We start from the raw sequence: 14,922 nt of genomic DNA, 5'->3' as shown, positions 1-14,922 counted from the left end.
GATGAGGGACAGGGGAATGAGGGATAAGGGACAGGGGATGAGGGACAGGGGGATGAGGGATGAGGGACAGGGGGATGAGGGATGAGGGACAGGGGGATGAGGGACAGGGGGATGAGGGACAGAGGGATGAGGGACAGAGGTATGAGGGACAGGGGGATGAGGGATGAGGGACAGGGGGATGAGGGATGAGGGACAGGGGGATGAGGGATGAGGGACGGGGGATGAGGGATGAGGGACAGGGGGATGAGGGACAGGGGGATGAGGGACAGGGGGATGAGGGACAGGGGGATGAGCGACAGGGGGATGAGGGACAGGGGGATGAGGGACAGAGGGACAGGGGGATGAGGGACGGGGGGATGAGGGACGGGGGGATGAGGGACAGGGAGATGAGGGACAGGGAGATGAGGGACAGGGGGATGAGGGACAGGGGGATGAGGGACAGGGGGATGAGGGACAGGGGGATGAGGGACAGGGGGATGACGGATGAGGGACGGGGGATGACGGATGAGGGACAGGGGGATGAGGGATGAGGGACAGGGGGATGAGGGACAGGGGGATGAGGGACAGGGGGATGAGGGACAGGGGGATGAGGGACAGGAGGATGAGGGACAGGGGGATGAGGGATGATGGACAGGGTGATGAGGGATGAGGGATGAGGGACAGGGGGGATGAGGGGTGAGGGACAGGGGGATGAGGGATGAGGGACAGGGGGATGAGGGATGAGGGATGAGGGACAGGGGGAAGAGGGACAGGGGGATGAGGGTGAGGGGGATGAGGGATGAGAGGGATGAGTATTAGGGACAGAGGGATGACGGATGAGGGACAGGGGGATGAGGGATGAGGGACAGGGGGATGAGGGACAGGGGATGAGGGACAGGGGGATGAGGGACAGGGGGAAGAGGGACGGGGGGATGAGAGATGAGGGACAGGGGGATGAGGGATGAGGGACAAAGGGATGAGGGACGAGGGACAGGGGGGATGAGGGACAGAGGGATGAGGGAAGAGGGACGGGGAGATGAGGGACAGGGGGATGAGGGATGAGGGACAAGGGGATGAGGGATGAGGGACTGAGGGATGAGGGACAGGGGGATGAGGGATGAGGGACAGGGGGATGAGGGATGAGGGACGGGGGGGATGAGGGATGAGGGACGGGGGGATGAGGGATGAGGGACAGAGGGATGACGGATGAGGGACAGGGGGGTGAGGGACAGAAGGGTGAGGGATGAGGGACAGGGGGATGAGGGACAGGGGGATGAGGGACAGGGGGATGAGGGACAGGGGGATGAGGGATAGGGGGATGAGGGACAGGGGGATGAGGGACAGGGGGATGAGGGACAGGGGGATGAGGGACAGGGGGATGAGGGACAGGGGGATGAGGGACGGGGGGATGAGGGATGAGGGACAGGGGGATGAGGGACAGGGGGATGAGGGATGAGGGACAGAGGGATGAGGGACAGGGGGATGATGGATGAGGGACAGTGGGATGAGGGACAGAGGGATGAGGGATGAGGGACAGGGGGATGAGGGATGAGGGACAGGGGGATGAGGGACAGGGGGATGAGGGACAGGGGGATGAGGGACAGGGGGATGAGGGATGAGGGACAGGGGGATGAGGGACAGTGGAATGACGGATGAGGGACAGTGGAATGACGGATGAGGGACAGCGGGATGAGGGACAGAGGGATGAGGGACAGAGGGATGAGGGAAGAGGGACAGGGGGATGATGAATGAGGGACAGGGGGATGAGGGACGGGGGGATGAGGGATGAGGGACAGGGGGATGAGGGACAGGGGATGAGGGACAGGGGCATGAGGGACAGGGGGAAGAGGGACGGGGGGATGAGAGATGAGGGACAGGGGGATGAGGGATGAGGGACAAAGGGATGAGGGACGAGGGACAGGGGGGATGAGGGACAGAGGGATGAGGGAAGAGGGACGGGGAGATGAGGGACAGGGGGATGAGGGATGAGGGACAAGGGGATGAGGGATGAGGGACTGAGGGATGAGGGACAGGGGGATGAGGGATGAGGGACAGGGGGATGAGGGATGAGGGACGGGGGGGATGAGGGATGAGGGACGGGGGGATGAGGGATGAGGGACAGAGGGATGACGGATGAGGGACAGGGGGGTGAGGGACAGAAGGGTGAGGGATGAGGGACAGGGGGATGAGGGACAGGGGGATGAGGGACAGGGGGATGAGGGACAGGGGGATGAGGGATAGGGGGATGAGGGACAGGGGGATGAGGGACAGGGGGATGAGGGACAGGGGGATGAGGGACAGGGGGATGAGGGACAGGGGGATGAGGGACGGGGGGATGAGGGATGAGGGACAGGGGGATGAGGGACAGGGGGATGAGGGATGAGGGACAGAGGGATGAGGGACAGGGGGATGATGGATGAGGGACAGTGGGATGAGGGACAGAGGGATGAGGGATGAGGGACAGGGGGATGAGGGATGAGGGACAGGGGGATGAGGGACAGGGGGATGAGGGACAGGGGGATGAGGGACAGGGGGATGAGGGATGAGGGACAGGGGGATGAGGGACAGTGGAATGACGGATGAGGGACAGTGGAATGACGGATGAGGGACAGCGGGATGAGGGACAGAGGGATGAGGGACAGAGGGATGAGGGAAGAGGGACAGGGGGATGATGAATGAGGGACAGGGGGATGAGGGACGGGGGGATGAGGGATGAGGGACAGGGGGATGAGGGACAGGTGGATGAGGGACAGGGGCATGAGGGACAGGGGGATGAGGGACAGGGGATGAGGGACAGGGGGATGAGGGACAGGGGGATGAGGGACAGGGGGATGAGGGACAGGGGGATGAGGGACAGGGGGATGAGGGACAGGGGGATGAGGGACAGGGGGATGAGGGACAGGGGGATGACGGATGAGGGACGGGGGGATGAGGGACAGAGGGATGAGGGGCAAAGGGATGAGGGACAGGGGGATGACGGATGAGGGACGGGGGATGACGGATGAGGGACAGGGGGATGAGGGATGAGTGACAGGGGGATGAGGGATGAGGGACATGGGGGTGAGGGACAGGGGGATGAGGGATGAGGGACAGGGGGATGAGGGATGAGGGACAGGGGGGTGAGGGACGGGGGGATGAGGGGTGAGGGACAGGGGATGAGGGATGAGGGACAGGGGGATGAGGGATGAGGGACAGGGGGATGAGGGATGAGGGACATGGGGGTGAGGGACAGGGGGATGAGGGATGAGGGACAGGGGGATGAGGGATGAGGGACAGTGGGATGAGGGACAGGGGGATGAGGGGTGAGGGACTGGGGGATGAGGGATGAGGGATGAGGGACGGGGATGACGGATGAGGGACGGGGGATGACGGATGAGGGACAGGGGGATGAGGGATGAGGGACAGGGGGATGAGGGATGAGGGACAGGGGGGTGAGGGACAGGGGGGGTGAGGGGTGAGGGACAGGGGATGAAGGATGAGGGACAGGGGGATGAGGGATGAGGGACAGGGGGATGAGGGATGAGGGACATGGGGGTGAGGGACAGGGGGATGAGGGATGAGGGACAGGGGGATGAGGGATGAGGGACAGGGGGGTGAGGGACGGGGGGATGAGGGGTGAGGGACAGGGGATGAGGGATGAGGGACAGGGGGATGAGGGATGAGGGACAGGGGGATGAGGGATGAGGGACATGGGGGTGAGGGACAGGGGGATGAGGGATGAGGGACAGGGGGATGAGGGATGAGGGACAGTGGGATGAGGGACAGGGGGATGAGGGGTGAGGGACTGGGGGATGAGGGATGAGGGATGAGGGACAGGGGGATGAGGGATGAGGGACAGGGGGATGAGGGATGAGGGATGAGGGACAGGGGGATGAGGGATGAGGGACAGGGGGATGAGGGGTGAGGGACTGGGGGATGAGGGACCGAGGCTCCGACACTGACTCTCTCTCTCTGATTGGCTGTTTTCCAGGTCCTTTGGTGTGGTGCTCTGGGAGATTGCCAGCCTCGCTGAACAGCCCTACCAGGGAATGTCCAATGAGCAGGTTCTGCGCTTCGTCATGAACAACGGAATCCTGCAGAAACCGGACAACTGTCCGGACAAATTGTAAGACCCCCGCCCCCCCCCCCCCCCCCACCCCCCACCCCCCCCCCACCCCTCCCCCACACCTCCCCCACCCCTCAGCCTGCAACCCATCCAAACTCCATCTCCCATCCGCCATCCTCCAAACCGTCAGATCCTCAATCTCCCCTTTACTCTGTATCTAACCCCGTGCTGTACCTGTCCTGGGAGTGTTTGATGGGGACAGTGTAGAGGGAGCTTTACTCTGTATCTAACCCCGTGCTGTACCTGTCCTGGGAGTGTTTGATGGGGACAGTGTAGAGGGAGCTTTACTCTGTATCTAACCCCGTGCTGTACCTGTCCTGGGAGTGTTTGATGGGGTCAGTGTAGAGGGAGCTTTACTCTGTATCTAACCCCGTGCTGTACCTGTCCTGGGAGTGTTTGATGGGGACAGTGTAGAGGGAGCTTTACTCTGTATCTAACCCCGTGCTGTACCTGTCCTGGGAGTGTTTGATGGGGACAGTGTAGAGGGAGCTTTACTCTGTATCTAACCCCGTGCTGTACCTGTCCTGGGAGTGTTTGATGGGGACAGTGTAGAGGGAGCTTTACTCTGTATCTAACCCTGTGCTGTACCTGTCCTGGGAGTGTTTGATGGGGACAGTGTAGAGGGAGCTTTAGTCTGTATCTAACCCTGTGCTGTATCTGTCCTGGGAGTGTTTGATGGGGACAGTGTAGAGGGAGCTTTACTCTGTATCTAACCCCGTGCTGTACCTGTCCTGGGAGTGTTTGATGGGGACAGTGTAGAGGGAGCTTTACTCTGTATCTAACCCGTACTGTACCTGTCCTGGGAGTGTTTGATGGAGGCAGTGTAGAGGGAGCTTTACTCTGTATCTAACCCCTTGCTGTACCTGTCCTGGGAGTGTTTGATGGGGACAGTCTAGAGGGAGCTTTACTCTGTATCTAACCCCTTGCTGTACCTGTCCTGGGAGTGTTTGATGGGGACAGTGGAGAGGGAGCTTTACTCAGTATCTAACCCCTTGCTGTACCTGACCTGGGAGTGTTTGATGGGGACAGTGTAGAGGGTGCTTTACTCTGTATCTAACCCCGTGCTGTACCAGTCCTGGGAGTGTCTGATGGGGACAAAGTAGAGGGTGCTTTACTCTGTATCTAACCCCGTGCTGTACCTGTCCTGGGCGTGTTTGATGGGGACAGTCTAGAGGGAGCTTTACTCTGTATCTAACCCCTTGCTGTACCTGTCCAGGGAGTGTTTGATGGGGACAGTGTAGAGGGAGCTTTACTCTGTATCTAACCCCTTGCTGTACCTGACCTGGGAGTGTTTGATGGGGACAGTGTAGAGGGAGCTTTACTCTGTATCTAACCCCGTGCAGTACCTGACCTGGGAGTGTTTGATGGGGACAGTGTAGAGGGAGCTTTACTCTGTATCTAACCCCGTGCTGTACCTGTCCTGGGAGTGTTTGATGGGGACAGTGTAGAGGGAGCTTTACTCTGTATCTAACCCTGTGCAGTACCTGTCCTGGGAGTGTTTGATGGGGACAGTGTAGAGGGAGCTTTACTCTGTATCTAACCCCGTGCTGTACCTGTTCTGGGAGTGTTTGATGCGGACAGTGTAGAGGGAGCTTTACTCTGTATCTAACCCCGTGCTGTGCCTGTCCTGGGAGTGTTTGATGGGGACAGTGTAGAGGGACCTTTACTCTGTATCTAACCCCGTGCTGTACCTGTCCTGGGAGAGTTTGATGGAGACAGTGTAGAGGGAGCTTTACTCTGTATCTAACCCCGGGCTATACCTGTCCTGGGGGTGTTTGATGGGGACAGTCTAGAGGGAGCTTTGCTCTGTATCTAACCCCCTGCTGTACCAGTCCTGGGAGTGTTTGATGGGGACAGTCTAGAGGGAGCTTTACTCTGTATCTAACCCCTTGCTGTACCTGTCCAGGGAGTGTTTGATGGGGACAGTGTAGAGGGAGCTTTACTCTGTATCTAACCCTTTGCTGTACCTGACCTGGGAGTGTTTGATGGGGACAGTGTAGAGGGAGCTTTACTCTGTATCTAACCCCGTGCAGTACCTGACCTGGGAGTGTTTGATGGGGACAGTGTAGAGGGAGCTTTACTCTGTATCTAACCCCGTGCTGTACCTGTACTGGGAGTGTTTGATGGGGACAGTGTAGAGGGAGCTTTACTCTGTATCTAACCCCGTGCTGTACCTGTTCTGGGAGTGTTTGATGCGGACAGTGTAGAGGGAGCTTTACTCTGTATCTAACCCCGTGCTGTGCCTGTCCTGGGAGTGTTTGATGGGGACAGTGTAGAGGGACCTTTACTCTGTATCTAACCCCGTGCTGTACCTGTCCTAGGAGTGTTTGATGGGGACAGTGTAGAGGGAGCTTTACTCTGTATCTAACCCCGTGCTGTACCTGTCCTGGGAGTGTTTGATGGCGAGAGTGTAGAGGGAGCTTTACTATGTACCTAACCCCGTGCTGTACCTGTACTGGGTGTGTTTGATGGGGACAGTGTAGAGGGAGCTTTACTCTGTATCTAACCCCTTGCTGTACCTGTCCTGGGAGTGTTTGATGGGGACAGTGTAGAGGGAGCTTAACTCTGTATCTAACCCCGTGCTGTACCTGTCCTGGGAGTGTTCGATGGGGACAGTGTAGAGGGAGCTTTACTCTGCATCAAACCCGTACTGTACCTCTCCGGGGAGTGTTTGATGGCGACAGTGTAGAGGGAGCTTTACTCTGTATCTAACCCGTACTGTACCTGTCCTGCGAGTGTTTGATGGGGACAGTGTAGAGGGAGCTTTACTCTGTATCTAACCCCGTGCTGTACCTGTCCTGGGAGTGTTTGATGGGGACAGTGTAGAGGGAGCTTTACTCTGTATCTAACCCCTTGCTGTACCTGACCTGGGAGTGTTTGATGGGGACAGTGTAGAGGGAGCTTTACTCTGTATCTAACCCCGGGCTATACCTGTCCTGGGGGTGTTTGATGGGGACAGTCTAGAGGGAGCTTTATGCTGTATCTAATTCCGTGCTGTACCTGTCCTGGGACTGTTTGATGGGGCCAGTGTAGAGGGAGCTTTACTCTGTATCTAACCCGTACTGTACCTGTCCTCGGAGTGTTTGATGGAGGCAGTGTAGAGGGAGCTTTACTCTGTATCTAACCCCCTGCTGTACCAGTCCTGGGAGTGTTTGATGGGGAAAGTGTAGAGGGTGCTTTACTCTGTATCTAACCCCGTGCTGTACCAGTCCTGGGAGTGTCTGATGGGGACAAAGTAGAGGGTGCTTTACTCTGTATCTAACCCCGTGCTGTACCTGTCCTGGGAGTGTTTGATGGGGACAGTGTGGAGGGAGCTTAACTCTGTATCTAACCCCGTGCTGTACCTGTCCTGGGAGTGTTTGATGGGGACAGTGTAGAGGGAGCTTTACTCTGCATCTAACCCGTACTTTACCTGTCCGGGGAGTCTTTGATGGGGACAGTGTAGAGGGAGCTTTACTCTGTATCTAACCCTGTGCTGTACCTGTCCTGGGAATGTTTGATGGAGGCAGTGTAGAGGGAGCTTTACTCTGTATCTAACCCCGTGCTGTACCTGTCCTGGGAGAGTACGATGGAGACAGTGTAGAGGGAGCTTTACTCTGTATCTAACCCCGGGCTATACCTGTCCTGGGGGTGTTTGATGGGGACAGTCTAGAGGGAGCTTTACGCTGTATCTAATTCCGTCCTGTACCTGTCCTGGGACTGTTTGATGGGGACAGTGTAGAGGGAGCTTTACTCTGTATCTAACCCCGTGCTGTACCTGTCCTGGGAGTGTTTGATGGGGTCAGTGTAGAGGGAGCTTTACTCTGTATCTAACCCGTACTGTACCTGTCCTGGGAGTGTTTGATGGGGACAGTGTAGAGGGAGCTTTACTCTGTATCTAACCCGTACTGTACCTGTCCTGGGAGTGTTTGATGGGGACAGTGTAGAGGGAGCTTTACTCTGTATCTAACCCTGTGCTGTATCTGTCCTGGGATTGTTTGATGGGAACAGTGTAGAGGGAGCTTTACTCTGTATCTAACCCGTACTGTACCTGTCCTGGGAGTGTTTGATGGAGGCAGTGTAGAGGGGGCTTTACTCTGTATCTAACCCCGTGCTGTACCAGTCCTGGGAGTGTTTGATGGGGACAGTGTAGAGGGTGCTTTACTCTGTATCTAACCCCGTGCTGTACCAGTCCTGGGAGTGTTTGATGGGGACAGTGTAGAGGGTGCTTTACTCTGTATCTACCCCCGTGCTGTACCTGTCCTGGGAGTGTTTGATGGGGACAGTGCAGAGGGAGCTTTACTCTGTATCTAACCCCGTGCTGTACCTGTCCTGGGCGTGTTTGGTTGGGACAGTCTAGAGGGAGCTTTACTCTGTATCTAACCCCTTGCTGTACCTGTCCTGGGAGTGTTTGATGGGGGCAGTGTAGAGAGAGCTTTACTCTGTATCTAACCCCGTGCTGTACCTGTCCTGGGAGTGTTTGATGGGGACAGTGTAGAGGGAGCTTTACTCTGTATCTAACCCCGTGCTGTACCTTTTCTGGGAGTGTTGGATGCGGACAGTGTAGAGGGAGCTTTACTCTGTATCTAACCCCGTGCTGTGCCTGTCCTGGGAGTGTTTGATGGGGACAGTGTAGAGGGACCTTTACTCTGTATCTAACCCCGTGCTGTACCTGTCCTAGGAGTGTTTGATGGGGACAGTGTAGAGGGAGCTTTACTCTGTATCTAACCCCGTGCTGTACCTGTCCTGGGAGTGTTTGATGGGGAGAGTGTAGAGGGAGCTTTACTATGTACCTAACCCCGTGCTGTACCTGTACTGGGTGTGTTTGATGGGGACGGTGTAGAGGGAGCTTTACTCTGTATCTAACCCCTTGCTGTACCTGTCCTGGGAGTGTTTGATGGGGACAGTGTAGAGGGAGCTTAACTCTGTATCTAACCCCGTGCTGTACCTGTCCTGGGAGTGTTTGATGGGGACAGTGTAGAGGGAGCTTTACTCTGCATCAAACCCGTACTGTACCTGTCCGGGGAGTGTTTGATGGCGACAGTGTAGAGGGAGCTTTACTCTGTATCTAACCCGTACTGTACCTGTCCTGCGAGTGTTTGATGGGGACAGTGTAGAGGGAGCTTTACTCTGTATGTAACCCCGTGCTGTACCTGTCCTGGGAGTGTTTGATGGGGACAGTGTAGAGAGAGCTTTACTCTGTATATAACCCCGTGCTGTACCTGTCCTGGGAATGTTTGATGGGGACAGTGTAGAGGGAGCTTTACTCTGTATCTAACCCTGTGCTGTACCTGTCCTGGGAATGTTTGATGGAGGCAGTGTAGAGGGAGCTTTACTCTGTATCTAACCCCGTGCTGTACCTGTCCTGGGAGAGTTTGATGGAGACAGTGTAGAGGGAGCTTTACTCTGTATCTAACCCCGGGCTATACCTGTCCTGGGGTGTTTCATGGGGACAGTCTAGAGGGAGCTTTATGCTGTATCTAATTCCGTGCTGTACCTGTCCTGGGACTGTTTGATGGGGCCAGTGTAGAGGGAGCTTTACTCTGTATCTAACCCTGTGCTGTATCTGTCCTGGGAGTGTTTGATGGGGACAGTGTAGAGGGAGCTTTACTCTGTATCTAACCCGTACTGTACCTGTCCTGGGAGTGTTTGATGGAGGCAGTGTAGAGGGAGCTTTACTCTGTATCTAACCCCCTGCTGTACCAGTCCTGGGAGTGTTTGATGGGGAAAGTGTAGAGGGTGCTTTACTCTGTATCTAACCCCGTGCTGTACCAGTCCTGGGAGTGTCTGATGGGGACAAAGTAGAGGGTGCTTTACTCTGTATCCAACCCCGTGCTGTACCTGTCCTGGGAGTGTTTGATGGGGACAGTCTAGAGGGAGCTTTACTCTGTATCTAACCCCTTGCTGTACCTGTCCTGGGATTGTTTGATGGGGACAGTGTAGAGGGAGCGTTACTCTGTATCTAACCCCTTGCTGTACCTGACCTGGGAGTGTTTGATGGGGACAGTGTAGAGGGAGCTTTACTCTGTATCTAACCCCGTGCAGTACCTGACCTGGGAGTGTTTGATGGGGACAGTGTAGAGGGAGCTTTACTCTGTATCTAACCCCGTGCTGTACCTGTCCTGGGAGTGTTTGATGGGGACAAAGTAGAGGGTGCTTTACTCTGTATCTAACCCCGTGCTGTACCTGTCCTGGGAGTGTTTGATGGGGACAGTGTAGAGGGAGCTTTACTCTGTATCTAACCCCGTGCTGTACCTGTCCTGGGAGTGTTTGATGGAGAGAGTGTAGAGGGAGCTTTACTATGTACCTAACCCCGTGCTGTACCTGTACTGGGTGTGTTTGATGGGGACGGTGTAGAGGGAGTTTTACTCTGTATCTAACCCCTTGCTGTACCTGTCCTGGGAGTGTTTGATGGGGACAGTGTAGAGGGAGCTTAACTCTGTATCTAACCCCGTGCTGTACCTGTCCTGGGAGTGTTTGATGGGGACAGTGTAGAGGGAGCTTTACTCTGCATCTAACCCGTACTGTACCTGTCCGGGGAGTGTTTGATGGGGACAGTGTAGAGGGAGCTTTACTCTGTATCTAACCCTGTGCTGTACCTGTCCTGGGAATGTTTGATGGAGGCAGTGTAGAGGGAGCTTTACTCTGTATCTAACCCCGTGCTGTACCTGTCCTGGGAGAGTTTGATGGAGACAGTGTAGAGGGAGCTTTACTCTGTATCTAACCCCGGGCTATACCTGTCCTGGGGGTGTTTGATGGGGACAGTCTAGAGGGAGCTTTACGCTGTATCTAATTCCGTGCTGTACCTGTCGTGGGACTGTTTGATGGGGACAGTGTAGAGGGAGCTTTACTCTGTATCTAACCCCGTGCTGTACCTGTCCTGGGAGTGTTTGATGGGGTCAGTGTAGAGGTTGCTTTACTCTGTATCTAACCCGTACTGTACCTGTCCTGGGAGTGTTTGATGGGGACAGTGTAGAGGGAGCTTTACTCTGTATCTAACCCGTACTGTACCTGTCCTGGGAGTGTTTGATGGGGACAGTGTAGAGGGAACTTTACTCTGTATCTAACCCTGTGCTGTATCTGTCCTGGGAGTGTTTGATGGGGACAGTGTAGAGGGAGCTTTACTCTGTATCTAACCCGTACTGTACCTGTCCTGGGAGTGTTTGATGGAGGCAGTGTAGAGGGGGCTTTACTCTGTATCTAACCCGTGCTGTACCAGTCCTGGGAGTGTTTGATGGGGACAGTGTAGAGGGTGCTTTACTCTGTATCTAACCCCGTGCTGTACCAGTCCTGGGAGTGTCTGATGGGGACAAAGTGGAGGGTGCTTTACTCTGTATCTAAGCCCGTGCTGTACCTGTCCTGGGAGTGTTTGATGGGGACAGTCTAGAGGGAGCTTTACTCTGTATCTAACCCTGTGCTGTACCTGTCCTGGGAGTGTTTGATGGGGACAGTGTAGAGGGAGCTTTACTCTGTATCTAACCCCGTGCTGTACCTGTCCTGGGAGTGTTTGATGGGGACGGTGTAGAGGGAGCTTTACTCTGTATCTAACCCCGTGCTGTACCTGTCCTGGGAGTGTTTGATGGGGACAGTGTAGAGGGAGCTTTACTCTGTATCTAACCTCGTGCTGTACCTGTCCTGGGAGTGTTTGATGGGGTCAGTGTAGAGGGAGCTTTACTCTGTATCTAACCCCGTGCTGTACCTGTCCTGGGAGTGTTTGATGGGGACAGTGCAGAGGGAGCTTTACTCTGTATCTAACCCCGTGCTGTACCTGTCCTGGGCGTGTTTGATTGGGACAGTCTAGAGGGAGCTTTACTCTGTATCTAACCCCTTGCTGTACCTGTCCTGGGAGTGTTTGATGGGGGCAGTGTAGAGGGAGCTTTACTCTGTATCTAACCCCGTGCTGTACCTGTCCTGGGAGTGTTTGATGGGGACAGTGTAGAGGGAGCTTTACTCTGTATCTAACCCTGTGCTGTATCTGTCCTGGGAGTGTTTGATGGGGACAGTGTAGGGGGAGCTTTACTCTGTATCTAACCCGTACTGTACCTGTCCTCGGAGTGTTTGATGGAGGCAGTGTAGAGGGAGCTTTACTCTGTATCTAACCCCATGCTGTACCAGTCCTGGGAGTGTTTGATGGGGACAGTGTAGAGGGTGCTTTACTCTGTATCTAACCCCGTGCTGTACCAGTCCTGGGAGTGTCTGATGGGGACAAAGTAGAGGGTGCTTTACTCTGTATCTAACCCCGTGCTGTACCTGTCCTGGGAGTGTTTGATGGGGGCAGTCTAGAGGGAGCTTTACTCTGTATCTAACCCCGTGCTGTACCTGACCTGGGAGTGTTTGATGGGGACAGTGTAGAGGGAGCTTTACTCTGTATCTAACCCCGTGCTGTACCTGTCCTGGGAGTGTTTGATGGGGACAGTGTAGAGGGAGCTTTACTCTGTATCTAACCCCGTGCTGTACCTGTCCTGGGAGTGTTTGATGGGGACGGTGTAGAGGGAGCTTTACTCTGTATCTAACCCCGTGCTGTACCTGTCCTGGGAGTGTTTGATGGGGACAGTGTAGAGGGAGCTTTACTCTGTATCTAACCCCGTGCTGTACCTGTCCTGGGAGTGTTTGATGGGGACAGTGTAGAGGGAGCTTTACTCTGTATCTAACCCCGTGCTGTACCTGTCCTGGGAGTGTTTGATGGGGACAGTGTAGAGGGAGCTTTATTCTGTATCTAACCCTGTGCTGTATCTGTCCTGGGAGTGTTTGATGGGGACAGTGTAGAGGGAGCTTTACTCTGTATCTAACCCGTACTCTACCTGTCCTGGGAGTGTTTGATGGAGGCAGTGTAGAGGGAGCTTTACTCTGTATCTAACCCCGTGCTGTACCAGTCCTGGGAGTGTTTGGTGGGGAAAGTGTAGAGGGTGCTTTACTCTGTATCTAACCCCGTGCTGTACCAGTCCTGGGAGTGTCTGATGGGGACAAAGTAGAGGGTGCTTTACTCTGTATCTAACCCCGTGCTGTACCTGTCCTGGGAGTGTTTGATGGGGACAGTCTAGAGGGAGCTTTACTCTGTATCTAACCCCTTGCTGTACCTGTCCTGGGATTGTTTGATGGGGACAGTGTAGAGGGAGCGTTACTCTGTATCTAACCCCTTGCTGTACCTGACCTGGGAGTGTTTGATGGGGACAGTGTAGAGGGAACTTTACTCTGTATCTCACCCCGTGCTGTACCTGTCCTGGGAGTGTTTGATGGGGACAGTGTAGAGGGAGCATTACTCTGTATCTAACCCCGTGCTGTACCTGTCCTGGGATTGTTTGATGGGGACAGTGTAGAGGGAGCGTTACTCTGTATCTCACCCCGTGCTGTACCTGTCCTGGGAGTGTTTGATGGGGACAGTGTAGAGGGAACTTTACTCTGTATCTCACCCCGTGCTGTACCTGTCCTGGGAGTGTTTGATGGGGACAGTGTAGAGGGAGCTTTACACTGTATCTAACCCCGTGCTGTACCTGTCCTGGGATTGTTTGATGGGGACAGTGTAGAGGGAGCGTTACTCTGTGTCTAACCCTGTGCTGTACCTGTCCTGGGAGTGTTTGATGGGGACAGTGTAGAGGGAGCTTTACTCTGTATCTAACCCCGTGCTGTACCTGTCCTGGGAGTGTTTGACGATGACCGTTTCCGCCTCTTTTCCAGCCACGATCTGATGCACCTCTGCTGGCTTCCGACCCCGAAGTCTCGGCCTAGCTTCATGCAGATCCTTGAGCAGTTGACCGACGCCCTGCGCCCGAGCTTCCGCGATGTCTCCTTCTTCCACAGCCAGGAGGCTCAGCTGCTGGATTCGGGAGCCTCAGCCGGCTCTCCCCAGGCAGCCTCGTCGCCGTCCTCCGGACACCGGACTCCCCGTAGCGGGCCCAAGCCTTACTCCCAGCGTGGCCAGGACGACATGCCGGGGTACTGCCACCTGAACGGTTCTGTAGGGGGCCCGGGGACATGGGCGGCACCCTTGGCCGAGGATAGTCTGTAGAGAGGGCCCAATTCCGTTCGGAACCCTCCGCCCCCCCTCTCCGCCCCCCCCTCTCCGCCCCCCCCTCTCCGCCCCCCCCTCTCCGCCAGCCCTCCCTCCGTCGGCCAAGCAGACATCGGCAGAGTGATATTGTTTTCAGAAATCGAAATCGGCCGAAAGATGTGAACATAGAACCGGAACCGACGTCATGTTTCAACTTTGTTATGTATCCGAAATAAATCTTTCTCTATCTCACTGAGGCCGAATGTTTTCTCGACCGCCTGTGACAGGGGAGGCCGACAAGGGGCTCAGCGATTTCCAGTCATGGTCAAATTCCGGATCGGGAAAGATGATTTACTCGCTGAGTAACCCCCACACTAGAGACCTGACCCCTTAATCCAGGGTCAGGGAGTCCCGCATTGTCAGAGGGTCAGTACTGAGGGAGCGCCGCACTGTCAGAGGGTCAGTACTGAGGGAGTGCCGCACTGTCAGAGGGTCAGTACTGAGGGAGCGCCGCACTGTCAGAGGGTCAGTACTGAGGGAGTGCCGCACTGTCAGAGGGTCAGTACTGAGGGAGCGCCGCACTGTCAGAGGCTCAGTACTGAGGTAGTGCCGCACTGTGGGAGGGTCAGTACTAAGGGAGCTCCGCACTCTCAGAGGGTCAGTACTGAGGGAGCTCCGCACTGTCAGAGGGTCAGTACTGAGGGAGTGCCGCACTGTCAGAGGGTCAGTACTGAGGGAGTGCCGCACTGTCAGAGGGTCAGTACTGAGGGAGCGCCGCACTGTCAGAGGGTCAGTACTGAGGGAGCGCCGCACTGTGGGGGGGTCAGTACTGAGGGAGTGCCGTACTGTCAGAGGATCAGTACTGAGGGAG

General features: G+C 55.8%; 1 protein-coding gene across 1 annotated transcript in view; it reads left to right on the top strand.

Annotated features, from left to right (window-relative positions):
- The window catches only part of LOC140402944 (insulin-like growth factor 1 receptor), a 125,158-nt gene extending 111,045 nt beyond the window's left edge, over positions 1 to 14,113 (top strand). The window contains exons 16-17 of the mRNA XM_072490586.1: positions 3,950 to 4,084; positions 13,739 to 14,113. Of these exons, the coding sequence (XP_072346687.1) occupies positions 3,950 to 4,084; positions 13,739 to 14,069 (466 nt within the window). The 3' untranslated portion in view covers positions 14,070 to 14,113. The remainder of the gene's footprint in view (positions 1 to 3,949; positions 4,085 to 13,738) is intronic.
- The last annotated feature ends 809 nt before the right edge of the window (positions 14,114 to 14,922 follow it).

Source organism: Scyliorhinus torazame, chromosome 26 (assembly GCF_047496885.1).
Source record: "Scyliorhinus torazame isolate Kashiwa2021f chromosome 26, sScyTor2.1, whole genome shotgun sequence".
NCBI classification, from domain to species: domain Eukaryota; kingdom Metazoa; phylum Chordata; class Chondrichthyes; order Carcharhiniformes; family Scyliorhinidae; genus Scyliorhinus; species Scyliorhinus torazame.
This window is presented reverse-complemented; position numbering and strand designations above follow the sequence as displayed.